The sequence below is a fragment of the Tenrec ecaudatus genome, chromosome 16, assembly GCF_050624435.1.
Source record: "Tenrec ecaudatus isolate mTenEca1 chromosome 16, mTenEca1.hap1, whole genome shotgun sequence".
Classification (NCBI taxonomy): domain Eukaryota; kingdom Metazoa; phylum Chordata; class Mammalia; order Afrosoricida; family Tenrecidae; genus Tenrec; species Tenrec ecaudatus.
In genome coordinates, this window is record NC_134545.1 from 283,960 (window position 1) to 308,827 (window position 24,868).

General features: G+C 48.2%; 1 protein-coding gene across 3 annotated transcripts; it reads left to right on the top strand.

Moving 5' to 3' along the window:
* Positions 1-3,564: 3,564 nt before the first annotated feature.
* ANKLE2 (ankyrin repeat and LEM domain containing 2) lies at positions 3,565-23,874 on the top strand. 3 transcript variants are annotated; one of them, XM_075534794.1, is made up of 13 exons: positions 3,565-3,819; positions 10,677-11,141; positions 12,626-12,832; positions 13,897-14,090; positions 14,193-14,381; positions 15,327-15,449; positions 16,503-16,569; positions 17,368-17,540; positions 18,325-18,431; positions 19,276-19,460; positions 21,193-21,775; positions 22,300-22,431; positions 22,867-23,874. In XM_075534794.1, the coding sequence occupies exons 1-13, from the start codon at positions 3,621-3,623 to the stop codon at positions 23,066-23,068; spliced, it is 2,826 nt and encodes a 941-aa protein (XP_075390909.1). In that variant the 5' UTR covers positions 3,565-3,620; the 3' UTR covers positions 23,069-23,874. The 3 variants fall into 3 exon arrangements, with proteins under 3 accessions (XP_075390909.1, XP_075390910.1, XP_075390911.1); XM_075534795.1 differs by having other exon boundaries at positions 3,566-3,819; positions 13,915-14,090; XM_075534796.1 differs by lacking the exon at positions 3,565-3,819 and adding an exon at positions 4,065-4,192.
* The last annotated feature ends 994 nt before the right edge of the window (positions 23,875-24,868 follow it).

Consider the following 24,868-nt stretch of genomic DNA (forward strand, 5'->3'; position numbering starts at 1 on the left):
GAGGTTATATGTAGATCCCTGTAATCGGTTCCCCCTTTGAAATCAAAACCATTTATGGAGATTGCTTCTTGCCTTTATGCATGTTTTCATTTGACAGTACGTTTACTGATGCTGGTAAAAAGTATACTCTGAAACAACAGGAAAATATCAAACTGTGTTGCTTAGCTTCGAGTTCTTCATGGTGCCTTTGCTCACACACATTTGTGAGGTGGAACTAAGCACTGTCTGCATACCCAACCCACTCTTATGGGGATCATGGGCTTTAAAGTCACTGTGGGAGCCCATCAACTGCTATGGGCATTTCTAAACTCAGCCTCCAAGTGTCTGTTATGGCTGAAATTGCACCTCCTGGTGGTTGTGAAGACTGAGATTATGTATTTCTTTTTTTTTTATTATGTATTTCTTTGACAGAACTCTATTCACTTCCCTTTAGTCTCACAATTAAGTCCTCAGAAAAATGGATAGTGCCTCCCACCCCCTGACCTCAACCTCATCTGCTGCTATCCCCAATTTTTCTTGATTCTTGTAACAAGTCTGCTCTCACAGGAGGATATCCACACATGCATTAAGAAAAGAACTCCGCCACTGGTGGGGATGCATCAGTCCTTGACTGTCTCCTAACCTGGGATGAATATAAGGGTTAAGAGTTTAACTAGTAGGAATTAGATCAAGATAGATTCTTGCAAGCGTCATGTCTAGTCATTCATTGCAAATCCACTTCTCTTAGTTGTTTATATCTCAAATTCTCTCCCTCTTGCCTCAAAATTTAACAATAGCATTCTATTAATACCCTTTGGAAAATTAAGAGGTGGGGCCCCTTATATTTTTCCCCTTGATTATTCCAGCTACTGAATTTCAAGTAAATTGTGATTATGGTGGTGAAGAAGAGAGCCAGAACACCCTTACTATTGACTCCAGTCCACAGAAAGTCCTGGTACCACTTCAGTTGGCAAAGCTACTATAAACAGACACCTCAAAATGAGAAGTTTCTCTTTCATGCAATCACCCAAGACTAAGGGCAGAACTAATCATGGCAGTTTTGTAGTTCTGGAGACAAAAATGCCCTTTTAAAAAATATATTTCATCTTTTATTTTAAAAGCACACTTCCACTGTAGTACAAAAGAAATCTCATATAATAGGTGACAATATCTACAAAATAAATCCCAATTATACAAAAAGAAAACATGCAAAATAGTTTTGAAAAATTTTCCTGCCTAAAATCACAAACCTAAGTGGGAATATATTCTTAAATCCCTTCAACCCTTTTCCATCCTTTTGGCTGAACTTTATTCATTTAACATCTGCTGTTTCTTCACACATCCCCTTTCCTGAAAGGTGTCAGTATCTAGCCATCTACTCCAAACCTCTCCACTTCCTATACCTCCAAGACAGCAAGTATGAAAACAGCTTCCTAAAGTTCTCTGGAACTTTTGCAAGTCCATTTCTTTACGAGTCTGCCCTGTGTGGTTTTCTGCTGTTTTTTCTTTTTCAGACTGTGGTGACAGCTCCAGGTCTGTTTGCTTTTGTAGTTCTAGTATAATGGTCATAGTCTTACTCAAAGTAACACAAATGTGTCTCTTAGTATCTTTCTGTCCAGCAGTAACTGGTGCTCTTTAATCACGACACAAATGACACACTCATAAAATGGCCAAAATTAAGAAGAGGTTAAGGACAGATGTCTCACAGGACTTAGCGATTAAAAGTGTATAGTAAGGGTTTAGTTAAAAAGCAATCTTTATTCCATATTTTAAATGGAGGCATATTTTACACATTAAAGAGGCATAGATTTTCCATGTTTATTTGATGAGTTTTGACAAATGTGTCGCGGGTAACTACCAACCCAAATGAAATATAGAACCTTTCTTTCATACTAGAGAAAGTTCTCTCATGCCCCTTCCCAGTTAACCACATTCTATCTAAGGCAGACACTGCTTTAATTTCCTATCACTGTAAGCTTTGTTCTTAAGTGTATATAAATGGAATCATATAGTATGTTCACTTTTGTGTCTGGCCTTTTTTTTTTTTGCTTAGCATGTTTTTGAGATTCAACCACATAGTTGCATAGTAGGCATTCAGGACAATTTGTCAGTCCATATACTGGTTGCTTCTGATTTGGGGCTATAATGAATAAAATTGCTATGACCTTTCTTGTACAAGTCTCTATGAACTCATGTTTTCATTTCTCTTTGAGTAAATCGTATGGCTGTAGTGCTAAGCCATTAGGAAGGTGTAGTTAACCTTGTAAGAAACTGCTAACAGATTTCCAGTGGTTAACCCGATTTACATCTCCTGCAGGCAGTGTATGAGTTCCACAAGTACTTCAGGTCCTCACGAACATTTGCGATCTCTCACCTACTGCTAAAAATTGAAACCTGTTTTACTGTACATATCTGTGAGTCTTGAGTGGCATAAGCAGTGTAACCACAATCACAACCTAGGGCAGTGCCATCAGCTCTCCAAATTCCTTTTGATACGTCTTTAGGTAGCCCTCCAACCCCTGCTCTGGCCTGTGAAGTTTCCCATGACGCATGTGTCAGTGTGGTCGACTGGATGTTTGCTCGAAGCTATGCCACACAGCAGCGAAATCACCCCTGGTGGTCAGGTTTCAGAGGCGCTTCCGGATCCAGACAGACTCAACGAAGGAATGGCGACCTATGTTGAAAAAAACCACGCGGTGAAAACCTTCCCAACAGCAGACACTTGTCTAGACGCTAACAGGAGGTGAACCCCCAGGCCGGCGTGAGCAGAAAGGAAAAGGAACCGAAGCTGAGCAAGTAGTGTCCTGCCGGATCAAGTCAGGCCTGGCGAAAAGTGGGCTGCGAAGTGGGGGGACCCTTGGGAAGTTCCCACACCGGCCGGGTCGCCGAGCTGAAAAGGAAGGTCCGCGCGCGGGCTCACGAGGCAGGGGCCGGCACCGCGGTCCCCACCGGTTGAAAAGCCCCGTCCCGCGTGCCGAGCCGCTCTCCCGCCACGGAGGCCCCGGGAACACGCGAATGGCGCCACCCAAGCCCAAGCGCGGGCTCGGCAAAATTCGGCGCCCTCACACTCGTTCGAGGTTCACCTCGCGGAAGAGAAGCGCGGGAGGTGGCACCCAAGGAGACTTCCAAAGCCCAGTCCTCCGCGGGGCGTCGCCAGGCCCCGCCCACCTCCGACTCGGGCCCGACGGGCTCCCGGGGCGCGCGCCTCCAGCTCCACGGCTTCCCCTCCGGGGCGCGCCTCCGTCTCGGGCGCAACGCCCGGCCAGCCTCCCAGCGCGGTCCTCCGCAGCCGCCTCCTCAGCCCCGCCCACTGCCGACTCGACCCCCTCAGGCCCCGCCCAGCTCCGAGGGCTGCGGCCCGGGCTGCCTGCGCCGCCCGCCGACCACCGCGCTCGCTCTCCCTGCGCCGTCGGAGCCAGCGTCCGCGGCCTCGCCCCCGCTCCGAGTCTCTGGAAACGCAGCCGTGGGCCCTGTCTCGCGTGAAGAGCCCCGGCGCCGCGCCGGCCGCGCCCACGGCGCGTTCCCATCAGGCAGTGGCGCGGGCAACCCGGGCGCGGGGCGGGGCAGAAGCAGGACCCTGTCTTCCTTAGTGGCGGGGCGGCGGCGGCGGCGGCGGCGGCGGCGGCGGCCGGGCGACAGTGATGCTGTGGCCAAGGCTGCCGGTGGCCGAGTGGACGGCGCTGGCTTGGGAATTACTAGGCGCCTCAGTGCTGCTGATCGCGGTGCGCTGGCTGGTGCGGCGGCTGGAGAAGCGGCCGCGCGATCTGAGCCAAAGCGAGGGCTGCGCCCCGCCGCCCCTGGCCTCTCCGCCCCCGGCTTCAGGCCCGGCTCCCCACGCAGGTGAGGCCCGGCACCTTCGCGGCCCGCTTCCCTCGGCCGGGCTGGCTCCGCCGCCCCAACTGCCGGGCAGCGTCTGGGGGCGGACGGGAGGCCGCGCGGAATGACCGTGACGGGCCTGCCGAGCTCCCTGCAGAAAATGCCTGCGCCCCCGTTATTCTGTGGGGCCTGTGATGGGCTTGGCGGACTGACGGCGCGACGGATGGAGAGTGGATTTAGTGCCGTTTCTCCACAGATAAAACACGTACGAACCGTACGCTCCAGGGTTGGCATTTCGGAATCTATATCCTAGAGAAACGAAAAGTTATTTCCGCGCGAAAACGTCGCGACAACTTTGCCATTGCCAAAAACGGAACAGCCCAGATGGCCCTCGAGGGTGATGTATCCATACCATGGAGACAGCAGTGAATCAGGAATTATTTATTGATATGTCCAACAAATTTGGGTGGATCTAGGAGAGAAAAGTATTGCTTTCCAAGATTAGTTTACTACTTTGGATTTCCTTACACCTGTTGTGGCTGAGTTATCCCTTTGCAATGCATTTAAGCTCGTTTATTTTGGTATTTTATTTGGCGGTCTCTCTTCCTCTTACTGATTTTTGTCTGTTTACTTTTTTAGTATGTAAATCGCAAGCATGATTCTAAGTCAGGACCATAAAAAGTTTATACTTGAAGTACCAGACTCTCCTCCTCCATCCCTTCTCTATTTCTGTTTTCCTATATTCCTAACATCCACTTCCCATACATGCCGAGTAAGTAATCGGTTCGTTTCTGCTTTCTTTGCACAAATGAAGAGGTACTGATATATTTTATTTCCCTTTCTCTCATTAATGAAAGAAGCAAACCTCATCCACTTTGCTTAGATTGCAGTTTAAAACATTAGCACCTGATCTAAATAAATAGGTTTATCATCTAGAATATTAGGACTGTAACAGAGTAAACTTTTTTTTGTAACAATTTATTGGGGCTCATACAATTCTTATCACAGTTCATACATTTACATACATCAATTGTATAAAGCACATCTGTACAGTCTTTGCCCTAATCATTTTTTTCTCCTCTTTTCTTTTTTTTAAATTTTATTAGGGACTCATACAACTCTTATCACAATCCATACATATACATACATCAATTGTATAAAGCACATCCATACATTCCCTGCCCCAATCATTCTCAAGGCATTTGCTCTCCACTTATCCTCTTTTTTTTCCCCCTCCCTCCCCTTTCCCCCCTCCCTCATGTGCCCTTGGTAATTTATACATCGTTATTTTGTCATATCTTGCCCTATCCGGAGCAGAGTAAACTTTTTATTCCTTATTAAAACTGACTTTGTAGCATAGTATGTATTCTGAGGGAAATTCCAAAATTAAACACATTGCCATCAAGTGACTAGTGGCCCTACAGGACAGGGTAGCACTGGCCCTGTGAGTTTCCGCGGCCGTAGCTGTTTTCGGGTGTAGAGAGCCCCATCTTTTCCCCGAGGAGCACATTGAACTGCTGACCTAGTGGTTTGCAGCCCAACACATAATCAGGGCACCTTGAGAGAAGTTAGTAAGCCTGTATTCCTTGATGGCTCTAGGTGACAGTTATTGAGAAATTTCTCGTTTCAGGCACAGTATACAAACAGCATACTTTGTTTTATGAAATTTTTTCTTGCAACCTAAGAAGTAGAGCTATTATGTTCATTTTATAGACGAGGAAACAGAGGTAGAGGTAAAACAACTTGCCTCAGGTCAGACAGTTACTGATTTAATTGTAATATAATATAATTGCCTCATTCAGGCCTTAGCTTGGTTGCAAGAGGTGGGGGGAGAACCCCTAGTTGGCACTGTAGCTTAAGGGAAAATAGACAAATATTAAAAATCAGGTATTGTCACAAACTGATACAGTTCCTCTACTTAGAGTGACTGCTGTCAGCCCTGGTGGTGTAGTGATTGGGAGTTGGGCTATTAACCAGTTGGGCGATGTCAACAGTTGAAAACTACTAGCCGCTCCTTAGGTGTACATGTAGAACAGACTTTCTACTCCCGGAGTGAGTCTTAGAAACGGACAGGTCTACCTTGTCCTCTAGGGTCACTGTTGTTTGTAGTGATTTGGGCTTTTTTGGTGGTGGTTGGATTTTTGGCCGTTTGCTTGCTTCTGAGCTCTGGTGGCATAATATTTAAGTATGGATGATAATGGCAACGTCAGCAGTTCAGAACCACCAGCCAGTGCTTGGAATAAAGATGAGGCATTCTACTCCTGTAAGGAGTTTACAGTCTTGGAAACCCAACAGGGCAGCTCTACCCTGCCCTCTAGGGTCAAATCGACTCAATGGCAGTGAGTTTTGGTTTTGGCTGTCAAACTTAGTCCTCTTTTTTTTTTTCCTAGATTCTTACCCCAATAGAGACCTAGTATTACTTTTCTTGGCGCCCTGGTGGGGTAGTGGTTATGCATTGGGCTACTAGCAGAAAGGTCAGCAGTTTGAAAACACCAGCTGCTCGTAGGGAAAAGATAAGGTTTTCTACTCTCCTAAAGAGTTATAGTTTTTCTAGATAAAACTATATGTGCCACACTGTGCACTACTTATAATGATAACCTCAAGACTATGAAGAAAGGAACCAAATTATTAGTTATGCTTTCTTTTAAAAATTAACAGTTTGCATAATTAATCAGGGTACATTTTAAGTTCTAACTTTTGTTTATTGTATAATGCATCACTTGAAAATGCCAAGGAAATATCCTTTTGTTTTTAATGATGTGTGAGTTGAAGTAATGCTAGTTGGCAGTATTTGGTTAGAAGAAAATCAATAAAGTAATTGTGTTTTGGTTTGTTTAAAGTTCCAGTCTTGAAGGGAAAAGTATGAGCTAAAATTGTGAACACCCAATTCGTACAATGCCATGGAGGACCGTGGGAGCCCAAATTCCATATGCAAACGAGTCAGATTAAGCCTCTGGCAGATCCCCTTAGCCACAGGCAATGCACTCACACAGCTTTACTGTCAGACAGGGATTGTGGTGGATTGAACCATGGTATATACTGTGACATTGGTCAGTTGACCTGCCTCTTAACCCAACCTGAATTTGCTCTAGGCAAATTCCATGACAGGAATTTTTTTCCTCTGACTTTTTAAATATTGGTGTGGTCTTTTCTTAATCTTTTTTTTGTATTTTTATCTGTATATTGTTGTTGTTATTTGCTTACAAGTTTTTGTTTGTTTTCTATTGTTTCTGTTGTTACCCATTTGAAGCATAGGAGTGAATGCACAGAGCCAACAGTGATGCAATCAGTGGTTTATGAGAATATGGAGCTGTAGGGTGGGTAGAGTGAAGGGACTTGGGGAGCAGGTGGGGAGGTGAAAGGGAACATTAGAACTAATTGAGATGATGTATATACAACTCTTTTTTAAAAGTGATTTAGCCATGGAAGCATATGATATGTGAATACTCTATCAAGAAAGCTAAAAAACACAGAGAAACCAAACTTGACCGATGGTTACCATGGATAGAGGAAGAGTTGTTGCTTAGGAGGCATTGAGGTTTTGTTAGTGATGGAATAGTTTGGAAAAGGATGTCAATAAAGGTTGTACAACATGAAGAGTATAATCAGTGACACTGAATTATACATGTAGAAGTTGTTGAATTAGAGGTTTTGTTGTGTATGTTTTTGCCACAATTAGAAAACAATAATTAAATAATGATGAGTACAAGGAAGAAGAAAATGTTCTAGAATTGACCATGGTGAAATTGTAAAGAGTTACAGTCTCGGAAACTTGGGCAATTTTCCCCTGTCCTGGGAAGGGGGTGGTCGTGGTGGTGGTGTGTGTGTTTATTATCTTTCCTATCAGTTCCTTATCACCAAGACACCTTAGTTATTTCTTAGCACCAATCCATACAGAGTCCAGTACATCCAGAGCAGTGTCCTGTGATCCATGGACCTCTCTTCAAATTCTTGGGCACCTTCAGAGTAGACTGTGTAGTATGTTCATTACAACTAAGGAATAGCCATTTTTAAGATCTTGGAATAGGGTAGGAGATTAGGAGAAGGCATACTGATGGATGGGTATGATGTGAATGAGCATTGGTAGATTTTAAGAAGGAAAGAAAAGTGGAGAAGTTTGCATTTTTTAAAGATTTCCTGTGGCTCCAGCATAGAGCTGATAACTAATACGTGGCTATTGCTGTATTCATCTGCATCTGAAGAGAATTTGTTGTAGTCTTTTAAGATCTGAATGTGTTGTCAACTAGAGGAGAATTTTTCATTATCCTCCTTTCTCACTTTCACCTGGAGCTCACTGCTCTTGAGCAGTCCAGCGGGCTTTCTTGAGTTCTCACCTTGAATGAAATGTGCAGTCCACGAGTTGTGAGTGTAGAGCATTTTGGCTTCATGCTGTCCTTGCTGCAGTTCACCTTTGATTTCTCTACCTGGCTTTTCTGCCAGCATTCGCCCTGGCCTAGACCCAATATGATAGCCAGAGACAACTTTCACGTTTAACTGACATATAAACTGCAAGTGTTTGACACACTCGGTTAGGATGTTTGATATATCCATTTGTTGTATATGACTGGGGGAGAGCAACCCCGGCCAGCCCAGCACATAGCAGTTCAAAGAACAAGTGTTTGTGGACTCCAGCAGCCGGTGGTCAGGGGTCTGGGAGCTGCTCTGTTAGCCTAGGCTTCAGTTTCTCTCTATCGGGTCCTTGGCTAGACTTCCCGCAACGCGCCTGGTCACTGCCAGAGTTGTTCCGAGCATACTCTTGATGGACAGACTTTTTTTTTAACTTGCATTTCAAGCTTAATTTACTTCCAAGCTTCTTTAGTTTCTTCTGGATCTCTTGCTCTTCAGTGCAATCTTTCCTTCTGGTTGAGAAACAGTTTGTACATTTTTAGCAAGAATCATCTCAATGGAGGAGCTCATCATGTCTGGGTTCATTTGACCAGAGGATCCACATCGAAGCCCTTGAGTTCAGCATTAATGAGTGCATTTTAACATCGGCATTCTTCGGGCCACTGCCCCGGTGCCTAAGCCCATTTGAAAGCAGGAGCCCAACATTTAACCCACTCGGCCATCGGGCCTCCATATAATGCTAAAGCCCCAAGCCAGCTGCTGTCCGGTCATTGCCGAATCACAGCGTCCCAGCCCTAAATGCTAGTGAGCTGAACACACTGAACTTTTGTCCTCGAACACTCGGATTTGAAGACCCAAGTGGTGTGTAACAAACTTCTAGTGCCTACATGGAGGGTGGGCGTGGGATGTCCTCCATTTGTTCTAGCTAATATTCTCTTCCTTAGAATCCCCTCCTAGGCATCTGAAGTAAAGGTCAACCCCTCAAACCCCTCTCTCCACCCTCCTTTACAGTGCGTTAGTTTTGGCTGGACACCCTCGTCTCCATCCCAGGGCTGCTAAAATAGTCTTTGGCTATTTCCGATCTCCCACTTGAGTCCAGCTGGCCACACCCTTTATACCTATGATGGGGCTTTGAAAAATTCATGGAGGGAAAAAAAAGTTCATGGAGAGTCAGTCAGGGTGCGATGTAGCACCTATGAAGAATACAGCTTTCCTCCAGTTCCTAAATGCTTCCTCCCTTCCCCCCCCACCCCCCAACTACCATGATCCGAATTCTACCTTGCAAGTCTGGATAGAGCAGAGGATGTACACTGCATAGAGCAGAGGAGCTGGAGGCATGGGGGGGGGGGGTGATGGACAACAGAAAAGGGGGTGAAGGGAAGAGGTTGGTATGACAAAATAATAATTTATAAATTATCAAGGGCTCATGAGGGAGGAGGGAATGTGGAGGGAGGGGGGAAAAAGGACCTGATGCCAAGGGCTTAAGTGGAGAGCTAATGTTTTGAAAATGACGAGGGCAGTGAATGTACAGATGTGTTTTACACAATTGATGTATGTATGAATTGTGATAAAAGTTTTATAAGCCCCTAATAAAATGTTTTTTTTTAAAGAAAAGTTCATGGAAAAATTCTACCATGAAAAATTAAATACTATTTAAAATATTAAGATAATTACATTTTTTCATGAACTTTTTGAAGTCCTACGTGCTCCATAGGGTATTTAGCCAGATCTGTTCATTAAAGTGGCAACTCTGGGTCACATCTGCTTGTTCGTTTCTAACCTGTTTGTTATCATTCACTTGCTTATTTTTTACGACCTGGGCCTCACCCCTCTCTCTAGTTTGCCTGGAGTGCTTAGAGGAGTACCAGACAGTTATTTAGGATCAGCAAAATGACTGCTAGAGCTGTGTGTGTGGCCAGTTTCTCATCACTCACGGAATGCAGTGCGACTATGTAAATGTAGAGTTGGAATTTGTATAGATATTGTCAAATGGACTTCCAGAGGCTTGTTTGAAATATTACTCTAAAAAAGCTTTCTTTTATGCTCTCTTAAGCATGTTCATGTGACAGTATTTGGTAGTGCTCCTATGTACAGAAAGTTATTTTATCTTAATTTTCTTTAGATTATTATGGATATGGAAAGAAAATATATTTAAAATCTTATGGAGAATGCATAGGCTCTGAAGCAGGGGTCCTCAAACTTTTTAAACGAGGCCAACTGGCCCTCAGACCCGTTGGAGAGCCGGACTATAGTTTTAAAAAACCCATGAACAAATTCCTATGCACACTGCACATATCTTATTTTGAAGTAAAAAAACAAATGGGGCAAAAACACCCAGGGGGCCCGGATAAATGTCCTCGGCAGGCTGCATGTGGCCCGCAGGACATGGTTTGAGGACGTCTGCTCTAAAGAATGTGAAGCAATGCTGAAGTTAAACTTTGAAGCCAGTATTTTTGTTTTCTGTTTTGTTTGCAGGGGCGGTTTGTGTAACATAGACATGCTTCTAACCCTCCAATAAATTTTGGTCTTCTTAGACACAGGTGAAGTGACAATGGATACTATTTTGGCTCGGTTGAAACTCCTGAAGCCAGATGACCTTCGAGAAGAAATCATCAATGCTGGACTGAAGTGTGGACCCATTACATCAACTACAAGGTTCATTTTTGAAAAAAAGTTGGCTCAGGCATTGATAGAACGAGGTGGAACCTTGCCCCCATTGCCTGCTGTGCAAGGTGTGGCAGGCATCACAGAGCTCTGCCAGGAAACACAGAGGGATGTACAGTGCACTGTGCCGCGTGCGAGTGACCGGGCCAGTTCCTCTGCCAACAGTGTGGATTCACGGCCTCCTGAGGAGGAGAACATAATGCCCAAGACCTGCACAGGGACCATCAGCGCTCTGGGGGAGGTGGATGGCCACCGAGCTGCCATGGCCGTCTCTACAGAGCCTCTTCTGTTCTACGGGGTGTGCCCCGTGTATGAGGACGTCCCTGTGAAGAGTGGTAAGACAGCCCAGTCCTGGTCTTGCTTTTTATCAGCGCCATTTCCCAGCTGCTCACTTTGAGTCTTTATGCCCACCTTACTCATTCTCACAGTGTTTCACTTTATCATACTTCTGTTGCATACGTCATGGTCTACAGTGTGATGCAAACAACACTTTTCTGTGCTCTAGGAAACCAGGAAACGTGTGTGACTTATGGTATTGTGATAGTCACGGCATTGCAGTGGTTTAGAACCCCTAACTCTGCACGAGGCCTGTCCTTTACTTTCTAGCCCCTTTGATGCTTTGGTCAAATTTTCTTGACTCCCCTTTTTTCAAAAACAACTAGTGATTTAGATATTATATATGAAGACACTTCAAAGGTTTCAAGGGAAATTCCATTATTTTCTAATTCTGCTGGCATTTTCTTTTTCTTTTTTAATGGCTAGCCTTTAGCATTTTCGTTCACTTATGATTTTGCATTTTAATTATTGTTGATAAACCTACTTAATAGTCCGTCTCCACATCCCTCCTCACAGTCCCTGGGTGGGGAAACACTGACACACATGAGATGCCCATGAGTCTGACTCAACTTTGTGGCAGCTGGTTTCTGTCTCACTCCAGGGGCTGTGTCAGTGGTGGCATCTTGCCTTTCTTGTAGGAGACCTGGTTTGATTTCTGGCAGATGTAGCTTTCCTCTCTACCACCCCCCCCACCCACCCCCCGGTTTTGTTGGCACATAATCCACAGCAGATGTCGCTCTTATACAACCACCAGCTGTCTGTGGAAATGAGTGTGGGTGTGTCTGTGATACCGAACACGTGTGTGTGTGTGTGTGTGTGTGTGTGTGTGTGTGTGTGTGTGAGAGAGAGAGAGATACTAAACAGCTTTCAGTGGGGCTTTCACACAGGACTAGCAAGAAAAGCCTGTGGGTCTACTTCTCAGAGTCACCCATTTAAAAACCCACCATGGATCATGGGTTAGGATCATGGGTTATGCATGGGGTCATTGAGAGTTGAAGGCTGACTGAAGAGCCACTAACAACACAATGCCCCTCTTCATACCTGCTCCCATCTGATTCTATGATGATAAATTGGGCCCAAATACCAGAATGATTCATTCATTTTTGCAAATAGCATTTATTTAGAATTAACATTTTAAGCTGTTGACTCCATTAAATTTGAGATATAGGACATATCTACAGGGAAAGTACCTGAAACATAGACTGTATATAATAAATCATTACCAAGTGAATACCCCTGTAACCACTACAAGAGTCAGTAACATAAAATGCTACCAGCACCCTGGAATAGTGTGTGAAATTTGTCTATAAACTTTTTGGAGCCCCCTGATACTTCCTGGTAAAAGATAGAATGCTTCCCACTAGGGTTGGGAGCTGAACAAGAATGACCTGTTAGCTCCAACATCATGCTGGAGGGGCTGGTGCTGCCGCGTCGTCAGGTGGCCAGTGGAGAAGTAATGATCTCTGTTGCTTTTCTCCCGCAGAAAGGATTCATGTTTACGAAGATAAAAAAGAAGCCTTGCAGGCTGTCAAAATGATCAAGGGATCTCGATTTAAAGCTTTCCCAAGCAGAGAAGAAGCTGAAAGATTTGCTAGAGGAAGTTGTGATTATTTCCCTTCTCCAAGCAAAACTGCTTTGCCACTTTCTCCTGTGAAAGTAGCCCCGGCCTTTGGCAGTGGTGGGCTCAAAGGTAATGGCAGTTCATCTGTCAGCATTACTTTCCGTTTTACCCAAGAATGGCCTGTGCCTTCCATCCTGAGAGATGATGGCTCGCTTTCTCGCTGCAGTAAGTCTTGTTTGCCAGGAAGTACCTTGAATTGGTCATGGAGAAGGACTGCAGGCTGGTCTGGGGTGAGATGGTGTCATGAAGGGAGGAAAGGACCAGACAGATGTAGGGTGTGGAGGAGACTTTAACCCAGGGTCAGTCAGTCAGGTGCTCTGAGGAGCCGGGACGTAACATGGCTGGTGGGCAACCACCCTACAGGATTCCGTTCCTTTCTCATCCTCTCCTGCTGCCCCTTAGCTCAGGTCCTTCATAGACCCTGAGCCCTGGACTCGGGCCCTGTGGAATCACGTTCACTGCTGGAGCCCCTTAGCTGGTATCTGGCCACATTCCTCACCCACTGCAGAGCTGGAGCCCTCCTCTGTGGCTGTGCTTGTTCCACCCCGCCTGTTTGACTGAGCCTGGACTAACAGTCTCACCCAACTGTCCTGCTTCACTTAACTTGGCTTGACCCCAGAGGGCAGTGACTTCTGCTCAGAACACGTCTGTGTCAAGAACCCTCTCTGCCCCTCTCCTCTGCCCCAAGCTGCCTTACCCAGGACCTGGGGCCAACAATGCACTAAGGTCCTTAGTTGTAAGTTTCCCTTTGCGAGGCTTGTGGAAATCCCTGAAGAAAATTACAAGATTCTCAGGTGTCATAATTTAACACTAGAAATCATTCTAGAAAAAAAATAAAATAAATCACTCTAGAGCCTTTGCCTTTACGGGCTCTTCCGTGCTGGCAATGTTCCCTGGCCAAGGCTAAAGAGCACCTCTGTTCAGATTCCCCACACACCACCCCAGCTTGTCCTCGCCTGTGTGTTGATCCCACTGAGTCTGCGCCGCTGTCGGAGGACATGTCACGTGCTGTCTGATCAGTGTTCCTCACTCCCAGATGCGCTGTGGGCCCAGGAGGGCTCTTCCTCCCACACTGAGGGGGCGAGGAGAAGTGTCTGAGGTTCTGTCTCCTTACATCCTTCTTTCAATGACAGATGGTTTCTACTTATCAGAGTCAGAAACCGTCAACACAGAACGTGCTAACAGCTACAAAAATCCCCGGACCCAGGACCTCACAGGCAAACTGCGGAAAGCGGTGGAGAGTGGAGAGACGGGCACCTTTTCCGACCTTGTCTGGAGCAACCCCCGGTATCTCATTGGTTCCGGGGACAATCCCACCATTGTGCAGGTAAGCCTGATGTCAGCGCCGCGTCAAGCACACTGTGTCACTGTGCACACTGGTTCTCATGACAGAGGAGAGAGGAGGCTCAGAGTAAGCCATTTCTTCCAGGAAGGCTGTCGGTACAACGTCATGCACGTTGCTGCCAAGGAGAACCAGCCTTCCCTCTGCCAGCTGACCTTGGAGACGCTGGAGAACCCCGAGTTCATGCGGCTCATGTACCCAGATGACAACGGGAGCATGCTACAGAAGCGCATTCGCTATATCGTCGACCTCTACCTGAACACGCCCGACAAGATGGTGAGTGGGCTCTTGGGCCAAACTAACTCAGTGAGTGCCGGGCGAAGGAGGGATGGTCACAGCACCCAGATACGAGGGGCCATGGGCTCTGTCTGGAGGCCTAGAGAAAGCCTGCCTCCCTCTTAGCCTTCAGGCCGCATGTCCCTCACTTCTCAGACTGGGGGCCCTCTTGTGCCGCGTATTCCTGGAGAAGAGCACGTTGTTTGGCCAGATGACTGTTGCTGACATGTTTGTGCCTTTAGATAGCCTGGCATGATGATCCTCGGGGCAGCTGCAAGTGTCAGACGGGACCCTGGGAAGGGTGTGACGTCCTTTCTTGCCCATGGGGGAAAGGATCTGTCCTCTCACGTCCATCACGCCCGGATTTTGGTGGTGGTATATTGTCTGTGGGCATGTGTGAGAGCCCAACTAGCCAGTCCCTGCTGCCTTCTGGGGGGTGTGGGTGGGGGGCTTGAAACAATGCAGGTGCCCACTGGGACGTCAGGTCTGAGGGCAGCAGGAGTGAGGCGAGTAGTCAGAACGGGGTCTTCCATGCACAATGCCCAGGGTTCTATGCCAGTCAGTGATTCTGGGACCTTCCAGCAGCCCTGTGAGGCTGTGCCCTTAGCCCCTCTGATTGTGGTGAGGCTATTATTCTGGTGACACCACGGCTGCTAATTGCAACTTCACCTTACACTGAAAAACACCTAGGTCCACATTTCTTTGAGAGTGGCCCAATTTTGTGGGCGTTGTTTTATGCTCAATATTGCCTCTGCCTGTTTCTTTCCCAGTCTGAGCTCTAGGCCTCAGGTGTCGACACTGCTGCAGCCCCGGGATGTGCTTGCCCCCATCTGGATAAGGATCACTCGCGCGTGGCAGGGCCTTGGGAGTGTGTAGGCAGCGATCTGCTTCTGCAACACCAATGTGCTAAACGGCATAGCGCCCTTCTGCTCCTTCATTCTCTAGGGCTACGACACCCCCCTGCATTTCGCCTGCAAATTTGGTCATGCAGACGTGGTCAACGTCCTCGCTTCCCATCCTTGGACTGTCAAAGACTGTAAGAATAAAAGTGGCAAAACCCCAGAAAACGTAAGTCCCTGTTGGAATGCCATGAGGGGGCGGTGGTGGTGGTTAGAAGTGGAAGCGTGTGGATGTGAGAGTCTCGCCATCCTGTTGCTCTGGCGACCCAAACACCCCACTGAGAGTCAGCTCCAACTGGGCAACCCTGAAGAAGTCAGAACTCCGTCTCTTGACACTTCCAAGACCAAGTTACTTTATACTTTCCATTTCTTTTGTTGTTCAAAACATGTTTTCAGTAATAGAAAGCATTTTGAGTGAAATTGGGACCTCTTTGTTTATGTGGTAATATGGGTTTCATTTTGTACTAGTGGGACGCATATGCCCCAAGGAGTCCTAGGTGCTGAGGTTGGTGGGATGACATGTGTTTTTCCATGCCCCACCAGATGGCAGCATATACTAAAAGGGAGGTGGCGGCAGCCTCCACCAAATGCCAGAGGCAGAAAATGTAGGTGGGCACTACATTGTGCCCTTGTTAGATGGCATGGAGATATATGGAGCTTCCAATGGTTAGTTAAAAAATGTGATGAAAAGATAATGGGATTTTCCATGGACTTTGGAAGCTCCCTGCACGTGTATTATAATCCAACTCATTCCCGTCACGCTTTGTCCTGGTAAATGGTGCTCCCACTCTTCCTTATGCAGATTGCATTTTCCCTGGACCAGTGGTTTTGAGTGGCCTCTCGTCCTTTGTCCAGTGCTCCCTCTGTGTACACACCAGCTGACCTGGGTGGAGGGGATGGTGGTGGTGGTAGTGAAATGGCCCATGTACCTACTGACTCCATGGTGCACTTTGAGGAAGCTAGAAAATGGAGAGGGGTGTGAGGAGAGAAAATAGTACTGACCCACCAGAGCATGCTCTGTCCACCTTTTCCCTGAGTCCTTTCTAAAACATCTCCAAAGATGGATGCCACGGTTCAGCACTCCATTGTGATGTGGACCCTGCCAGCCCAGCAGTACTCAGGAAACACCCCTTAATGCTGAGTTGAACACCTGCCTTCATGAAGTACTGTAATCAGAAAAGGGATCAATTAGACAGTATGGAATGTTCTGTTTATTTGATAGGTAATTTGTGAAAGAAGTAAAAGCAAATCTCTGGAGCTGAAGGAACAAATCAGAGAATATTTACAGGGTAAGTGTTGACCGTCGGCACCCCGAGGTTGAGGCTCGTTTTGCAGGGGCCAAGTACCTGAGCTGGGCTGTGTTTGCTGGGGGTCATGGCTGGGGTGATGAAGTTGTCAGAGACACACTGTACCCTGAACTCAGAGATGGTAAATGTGAAGTGTGGTGTTTTCCTTGCTTTGGTTGTCAGTATTGTTTTTTACAAAGATTGTATTTTTATCATCTGAAAAAGTATGGACAGAAGTAAAGGCATTTAGAAACACACTGAACTATATTCACAGCCAGTATACGTTTCTGTCCCTCCTGTCCAGCCCCTCCCTGCAGTGGTCACGGATTGATGAGGTGAGGAATGAGGCACTGTCAGGAGCAGTGGGGAAGGCCGGCCCATGGAAACCCTCTAGCCCTTGACTTTGGACTCCCAGGGCTTCCTGGCAGAGTTGTTGACCTGATCCCAGGCCAGCTTCAAGGACTATGGGTGATTCCAGAGCAGGGAACTGGAGGGACCAAGAACATGTAGCTGCTCCATCATTGATTTGAGCCCTCACTCTTTGCTGATCCTGTCAGGGAGCCTGGCCCTTTTCCTCTCTAACAGAGGACCGTGGGCCCAGTGTATGAGCGGGAAGTGGACAAGTCTGCGGGTCCTGAGAGCTGCAGAGCTTCTGTACCTCTATTATCATGAGACTGTTGGCAAAGCCACCCCCACCCCCCAAATGACGTGTGTGGTTTCTTAAGCTGCTTCCCAGACACCTGCCATCCGCAGTGGGTGACAGGTCACCATGAAAAGGACACTCCGTCATCTCCCCTGCAGGTCAATGCTACGTGCCGCTCCTTCGGGCAGAGGACACATCTTCTCCACTGATCGGGGAGCTGTGGTCCTCAGACCAGCCAGCTGAGGTGCCACTCACTGGTCACTTCGGAGGCAGTCCTTGTGACCCCATTCTGACCCTGAGAGCCTTCGCAGGGCCCTTGAGTCCATCCAAGGTAAGTTCTGGGAGCTGCCAGGCCCTCTCCCTGGTGTTCCCACACAACTGCTGGAGCATATGAGGCCCTCCCTCTGGATTTTAGTTCCCATGAGTTCATCTCCCACTTGCTTCCTGTCCGGCTGCTGCAAGTCATTGGCATTGCTTCTCTGGGATGTGTCCACACATCCTCTGGAGTGCTCCCGTCTCCTGGAAGCAGCTCAGCTGAACCCTGCTTATAGGTTCTTCAGTCTCTGACTGCCCAACAGCAGTAGGTAGAGCCCAGCCCCACCTACGCCTTAGTGGACTGTCATTTATGGGCATTGTATGTCGTCTTTATTTAGGTTAAAAGCCCTTAAGTCGTCAGAGATCTGCAGTCCTGTGTCTCCAGAAGCAGTTGGTATGGGTTAGGTTGCACACTGCGTTGCATGAATCCTCACATGTGATTGGAAGAGTGAGGAGCTGAGGTGGTCTAACTGCTGGCTCCCGGGGCGGGGGTGGTGGGTGGGAGGGGTAGTGCTCTGTTCTGCTGGCTTCAGGATCTAGCGTGTGCCCTACGGGGGTCCAGCTATGACCCCCACAGCCCAAGCCAGAGTACTTGTAAGGGAGAAGGACCCCTTTCTTCTAAGGCACCTTTCTGAGGTTCAGACAGAGTGGAAGGGGCATGGGATCCAGGACCGACATGCTGGGTTCTGTGACCTAGAGGAGGAGGAAGGGCTGGCGCTGAGAGACTTGGGGCCATCTCCATGGTAAAGGCTCCTAGAAGGGGGTGACGGGGATCCTTTGTTTTCCTATCGTCTTTGCAGGCAGAAGAATTCCGCAGACGCTGGAAAACACCACCACGGGAGAAAGCAGGTTTCTTCCATCATGTCCGGAAATCTGATCCAGAGAGAGGCATGGAAAGAGTGGGAAGGTACAGCAAATATGAAGGCGCTAAGCCAGGGAACTATGCAGTAGGGCCTGTAGCTACTTGCCTGGTGGCATAATCTCGTTGCTGTAACCTGTGCAACAGCAGTCCCCAAGAACAGGCCCAGTGTCATCTTCTTTCCAGTGAAGCTCAAGGGGTAGTTCCTAGTCGGCTTTGTGCTTACAGCAGGTGGGCAGATCAGTTAGAGGAATGCTTCCCAAACCTTCAACTGGCCCCTGCACCTATAATGTAGGAGTCTGGGTTTTTGTGTATGTAAAATACTGTATGGGTGGGTGTTTCTCAGAAATGCAGGTGGCTGCATACCCTCTGAATTAGTGACAGGAGAGATGGTTGTGTTAGAAACTACTCCTGGAGAACGGTCCGTCAAAGTGTTATTCTTAGACTCCGGAAGCTGGATCCGCGGGTAAATGTAGGCCACACCGGTGACTATGGTGGAGCCTAGCCTTAGAAGGAGCCCAGTTCTGTTCCCTTGAGGGAACAGGTACGGGGTAAAAGCCCACCTCTGCCCTTCCCAGCCAAAGCGAGAGTTGGGCTGTGAGCACAGCAGTCTTGCCCCGGCCCTCTCTTCTAAATCCAGGACTTTGTTTGCCGTGCCACCCAAGGCGAGTGAGGAGCTGCTGGGACTGGGGCTGCAGCCCTGCTGGGCCGGGACGAGGGAGGCCCAGAGCATGCAGGGCACAATGACCCAGAGCGCCTAAGCAGGGTGGAGGATGACACAGCCATTGTGGGAGCTTCTCAGGCAGCTGGATGGTGCTGTTTTTCATGTAGGCAGTTCTGTGATGTGTCTTTTCTACTTTCACACTGATGGATTTTATTTTGTTTGTTGCAGGGATCTAGCGCATGACCTGGGGTACCCCTGGGTCGAATACTGGGAATTCCTGGGCTGTTTTGTTGATCTGTCTTCCCAGGAAGGCCTGCAGAAACTAGAAGAATATCTTACTCAGCACGGAGCGGAGGAAAAGACCCAACACGAATCAGGAGAGAACGAGACTCATGTGCAGAACAAAGCCTCTGGTGAGGGCTCTAAGACTCGGGGTGTGTTTGGGGAAAGCTGGCAGCAGGATCACCCAGAACCAATATCACCAGCTGGGCTGAGTTGCCAGACCTAATCATCCTTGAACTCCACTGATTAAGGATCTATGATAGTTGAGTTTTCTAATATTCCTAGGTAATTTTTTTAAAGTAATTTTTTAAATAGTTTGCATTTGAGTACTTTCTGTGTTTTCCAAGAAACAAAGGCAGATGTCAGTGAGCAAGGACTTCTAAAGCTTGAACAACACTTAGGAAGAGGTTATTAAAAGTGACTCCTAAGATCATCAACAGCATTTACGAAGAAGAAGCGGGCAAGGTTCTTAAACATTAGTAAGGAAAAGACAGAAATGTCCTAGAAGCCTGATGGGCAGAAAGGAGAGGAAGTTTTCCAAGGAGATAAAAGCTTGCGTGGGAGGAATGACGCCACTGTCACCCTTGCAGGCTCCAGGGGACGTTCAGAGCAGTGGGAGGAAGTCCCTTCATAAACCCGGCCTGGGGAGGGGGTGATGTCTCCCTGGAGGGAACAAAACTGGCAGGTCAGTTTTCATTCAGACTTGGAGATAAGAGATTGAAACCTCACCAGACAGCTGCCCCTCAGCAGAAAGGGGGCTCTGCTCACAGAAAGGTGGCAGCCCCGAAACACTCGCTCAGCTCGCTGTGGGAGGGAGTGGGCTCGATGGCATGGGCCTGACGAAATGTGGTAATGAGGAAAATAGCTAACAAAGAAAGCCTTGGTAACAGGGTTTAGAAGCTGTCAGTATAGAAATTAGTACAGATAGAAGAGTTTACATCTGTGGCTTTCAGTGACGAAAATGGAGCCCATTGGTCCCAAGGGTATTTATTCCAGAGGGTGCTGGAACGGAAAGTGGTTCAGATGCACCTTCAGGGAGAGCTAGCACCCTCCAGGAACGGGGAACAAGGGGTGACTGCGATCATTGCTGCTTGTGACCAGAGGTGGCTGAGCAAAGAGGAGCATCCTGTCAAGGCTGGGGTAGCAGCTAAGCCAAAACAGTTGCTCCTATCAGAAAGAGTTGTAGGCGGAGATCTTTACGAGATCAGACAGCCTCATCTTTCCCCTGAGGTGGATTCAAACCACTGCCTTGACATTGCCTACCCACCCTAACCCACTCCACACCCCACCAGGGCTGGAAGTTTGAGGAATTTCAAATGGACCTGTTCACTCGATAGAGTGACTCTGTATCATCTCTGCAGCTGTGTTCCACATCAGGTCGCAGGTTTTAGACTTTCGTAAGTTAGCTCCTCGGTTCTAGCAAGGTTTCAAGGGTTCAGCTAGCACTGTGATCATTGCTTCTCCCCTGAAGCCCCTGCGCAGTGCTGCTCTAAAGCAGTCCTGTGTGGCTCCCGCAGCTGGAGGGTAACATGCAGAGCTCCACCTTGAGGGCTGGGTCTCACAGGGTATTTAGGACCATGCTAGAAGCTCGCATACTTCCCCTGTGTCCTCGAATCCAGCAGCTTCTGCTGAGGGTCACCTCGCCCAAGGGCGGGGCACAGCCTGGACTCACCTGCATGGGAGTCCTCTGTGCCCTGTTGCAGAACCTGCCTGCCTCGCAAGTGCCTCTTTCTCGGAAGGCATGGGACAGCGTACTGGGACTTGCCAATTTTGACCTAAAGCAGAGCCAGTTGCCTGGGCTGCCCGTGGGGGTGCCTCAGTCTGTGTGTCTCAGGACTCAGACCTCCTTTTTGTTGCCCAAAGGTACAGGTAAGAAGTGCAGCAATTCTATCTCCGTGAGGGCATTTCTAGATGAAGATGAGGATATGAGCTTGGAAGAAATTAAGAATTGGCAAAATGCCGCTCGGAATGCCAACCCACGCCCCACTGGGACCTTTGGAGACTTGAGGCGTGACATACTTCCCGTGGGGCAGGATGTGCACCTCACAGACAGCCCGGATGTGAGCAGTCGGCGTGACGGCAGAAATGGGTTCTGTGATGCCCTGAGTCAGGCCAGGCCCTGCAGGGGGAAGGACCCGGTGCCCCTTGCTGGGGAGGACTCCTTCCTGTCACCTGTCTCCGGCTTAACTGTCAAATTTGACCAACTGAATCTTCAAAACCTGGGAAGTGACTTTTGTAAGACACCAGGTGACAAAGAAATGGAAAATGAGGTCACCCTGACTCCAAGAGTGGACTCTGTGGGAGATGACTCGTCAGAACCTGCTTTTGCTGCCCTCGAGCTGGGGAATAACCCACTGAGGACAGATGAGGTGGCAGCTGAGGTTGCCCACATGTCCCTGGATCCTAGTGGGCCTGGACACAAGGCCACCAGTCTCTTCCTGCTCGGGTAGGAGGGTGATACTCCCTGGGGAGGTTGGAGGGGGTGTTTGTTGGACCATCCAAATGCTTGTCCACACTTTGACTGGCTTTCTCTTAGCCCTTGCCCCTGACTGGGGCTTATTGTAGCTTCTCTCCCAGGGCTTCCCACAAAGGTCCTGCCAGCTCTCTTAATAGCTAATGGAATGGCATCTTTGGGAGGGGACCTTGGCATTTCCAGGGTTTTAATTTGCATCAGGAAAGAAACAGGGCCCTGCTCAGTTCTGGCCGATGTGAAGCCCCACCCTGTTCCTGACGTCCTCTGTCAGTCTCACTGAGCCCTCAGCTGCCCTGCCTTCCAGACCAGCTGGCCTTTGGCACCCCTGCACTTTGAGTATAATTGACTAGAGGGGTCACACCAGTGACCCCAGAACCTCATGCATTGGTGGCATGCCCCTCGGCCCATTGGTCACCCTGTCATTGTTGTGCTTCTGTCCCCAGGCAGGGATGGTGGTTAGAGTTGTTCTTACTCTTTCTCCTTGTTACGCACTCTAGAGAAAAGCCTTCGAAGCTGGACCGAGACGTGCTGGCTGCCCTAGAGTGTGCGGATGTCGACCCTCAACAGTACCCAGCCATCCTCAGGTGGAAAGGGGCCGTGCTGGCCTACTCACCTTCAGTCAGACAGAGGTATGGAGCTAGCCGGGCAGTCTCCATTTACCCCACTGGCTGAGCCCCTCTGCCCAGTGCACATCAGGCTGGCAGCTGGGCTTGTGTGGGGCCCTGACTCCCAGGGGCTGTGGACAGAACAGGGGCCCTCACAGGTAGCCACCAGGTAGCAGATGGAGTCCACAGGGAGTCCTGCTCACCATTTCACTTTCCAATACTGGCCCATGGGAAGGCTGCTGGTGACAGATCCCCCCGAGATCCCCCCACAACCTAGGTCCCCTTCCTTTGCTGCTGCTCTGCCTGCTCACTGCCACCTTGCCCTCACCTCCTCATCCACCAGCCCCTCACCACCCCCACCCCCCACCTTCTCACCCATTAGCTCCTCACCCTCCAGCTCCTATTGTTTGCTTTCAGACGTGTACAGTCCTGATAACCTGCCTCTGTTGGTTTCCCTAGTTGGCCAAGCCCTGCGTTGAAAGGGAAGTTCAAGTCTCAACATCTGGATCTCAGTTCCGCCCACAGCTACAGTTCAGGACAATGGGGACCTGCTGCTGGCAGCCCAGGGAGGCCTAGTGTCCAACCATACTTGCCTGGCATGGGCAGCCCTGGGCGGTACAGCCCGGTAAACGGGGGCCACTTCCGCAGGATGGCACGCTAGGCTGAGCTGCCAGCCCTGTAAGCTCAAGTGCTTTTTGTATTATGAGAAAGTGGGTTTGTTCACTGCTCAATGACCCACAGAGGAATACTAATTTATTGATCCTCATTGAGGGTAAACGAAGTTTAGAAAATAAAACGTTCTGTACTCAGTTTAAAGTTCTGAAAAATTTGGGAGAAGTTGAAAGTGGCCTCATGCAACATTACCTGGAAAATGTCACGATGGTAATGGCAGACATTTCAGTTAGCAGTTCTTAGTTTTTGAGAGTGATGGAGACAAGAGGCCTAACACAAACCTAGCTTGGTTTGCCGACTGTCCCAGCGGGCCAGGCAGGTGGAGGCAGTGGCCAGAAAGAAAGCTTGCTTCTTGGACTTGCACCAGCGTTTTCACACAGGTGACTAAGAACATTAAAGTTGACTGGGAGATCGACCCTTAGTTTTCTGCCGAAGAACTCAACCTCTCCTGCCAGTGACAAGCTGTACAGCAGAAGTCTTCAGCCATCTTGGAGGAGGTTTTGTTCGCCACCACCACAGCCCCCAGTTCACTTGCCAGTCACTTGCAATGGCTCCCAGTGTAGCCTTTATTCTGGGATTCTTCTGCGCCTCTCTTAACCTTTCCCCACAGGGCACGTGAGACACACAGATGCAGTCTCTTTACTGGTGTTCTCGAGCGGCTCTTCTTAAACATTGTTCCAATTGCAGTGTTGGGTTCAAAAGTTGTCGATGCTTTTGCTAACCTCAGTGCCTTTTGTAAATCATTTGAAATTTTCTTGTACATATTTTTTGAGAATATACGAGGTAGACATGAAATTCTCCTTTGTTAAGTATGAATTGAAGTACGTGTTCTCTCCCGATGGACAGGTAGAATCACTAGAATCAATCAATTCTGATGTTTTATTCACAGGTCTGTTTTACCTGAAATCCTATGTAGTGTTATAATTAAAATAGCCCTCCATTGATCTGCAGACCCACCTGTAGGGGAAATAAGGGTGGGAGAGTGGCTCCTAAAAACAGATTAAGTGATCAAAGCCATCCCTCAGACTCCAAGGGAGGTGAAGTGCTATTTGCCTAGTTTGTACACTACTTAGCCATCATAGTAAGGAGTGTACAAGAGGATATGTGTAGGTTGCGTGCAAACACAGCACCATTTCATATATAGAACCTGTCTTATGTGGATACTAAAGAATGACTATCATTGTTGCCGTACTTTCTTGGTCAGCTGACCATAGGCTTTCCTTGTCTTAGACTGCCTTTAATCACTTGTCTTTACAAGTGGTACAGACATGAAAATAATTACCCATCCAAGAATAGTCTGTTAAGACAATACATCACCTTAACCACCATGTACTGGTCATTCACAGCTTTTGTGTTCTCACCCGCCTGGGCTTGGAGAGAATATACCCTTTCTAATCAACTCCTCAGCAGTATTCTGATGGACAAAGTACACTCTAGTGGGGAGAGGACAGGATCAGCTGCCCTTCACTTTACTCGTGTATGCTTGAATTCTACACCATGGATCTAGCAAGTTCCTCTTTGCGGGGGGGAGCTGTCCTGCAAAAAAGCCCTCAGTAATAATTTCTAGTTGTTCCCAGAGCCTTTCCCAGTTTTCAGGGTCAGTGTAATTCTAAGTGAGTGAGGGACACTCACTTTCTATGACACAAAACTTGGGCAATCGGTGACACCAGCCTGTCCTCCACCGAGACCCCCTCTCACAGCATGGCTCTTGGGCACACATGCCAGCTCAGCACAAGGACACAGAGAAACCGCTCCAGCAGAACTTCAGTGTCACACGGTTGCTGTTTAC

Coding starts and splice junctions, on each gene's coding strand:
- ANKLE2 (XM_075534794.1), top strand. CDS start 3,621: ATGCTGTGGCCAAGGCTGCCGGTGGCCGAGTGGACGGCGCTGGCTTGG. Junction 14,382..15,326: donor TGAACACGCCCGACAAGATG/GTGAGTGGGCTC, acceptor TTCATTCTCTAG/GGCTACGACACCCCCCTGCA. Junction 15,450..16,502: donor GTGGCAAAACCCCAGAAAAC/GTAAGTCCCTGT, acceptor TTTATTTGATAG/GTAATTTGTGAAAGAAGTAA.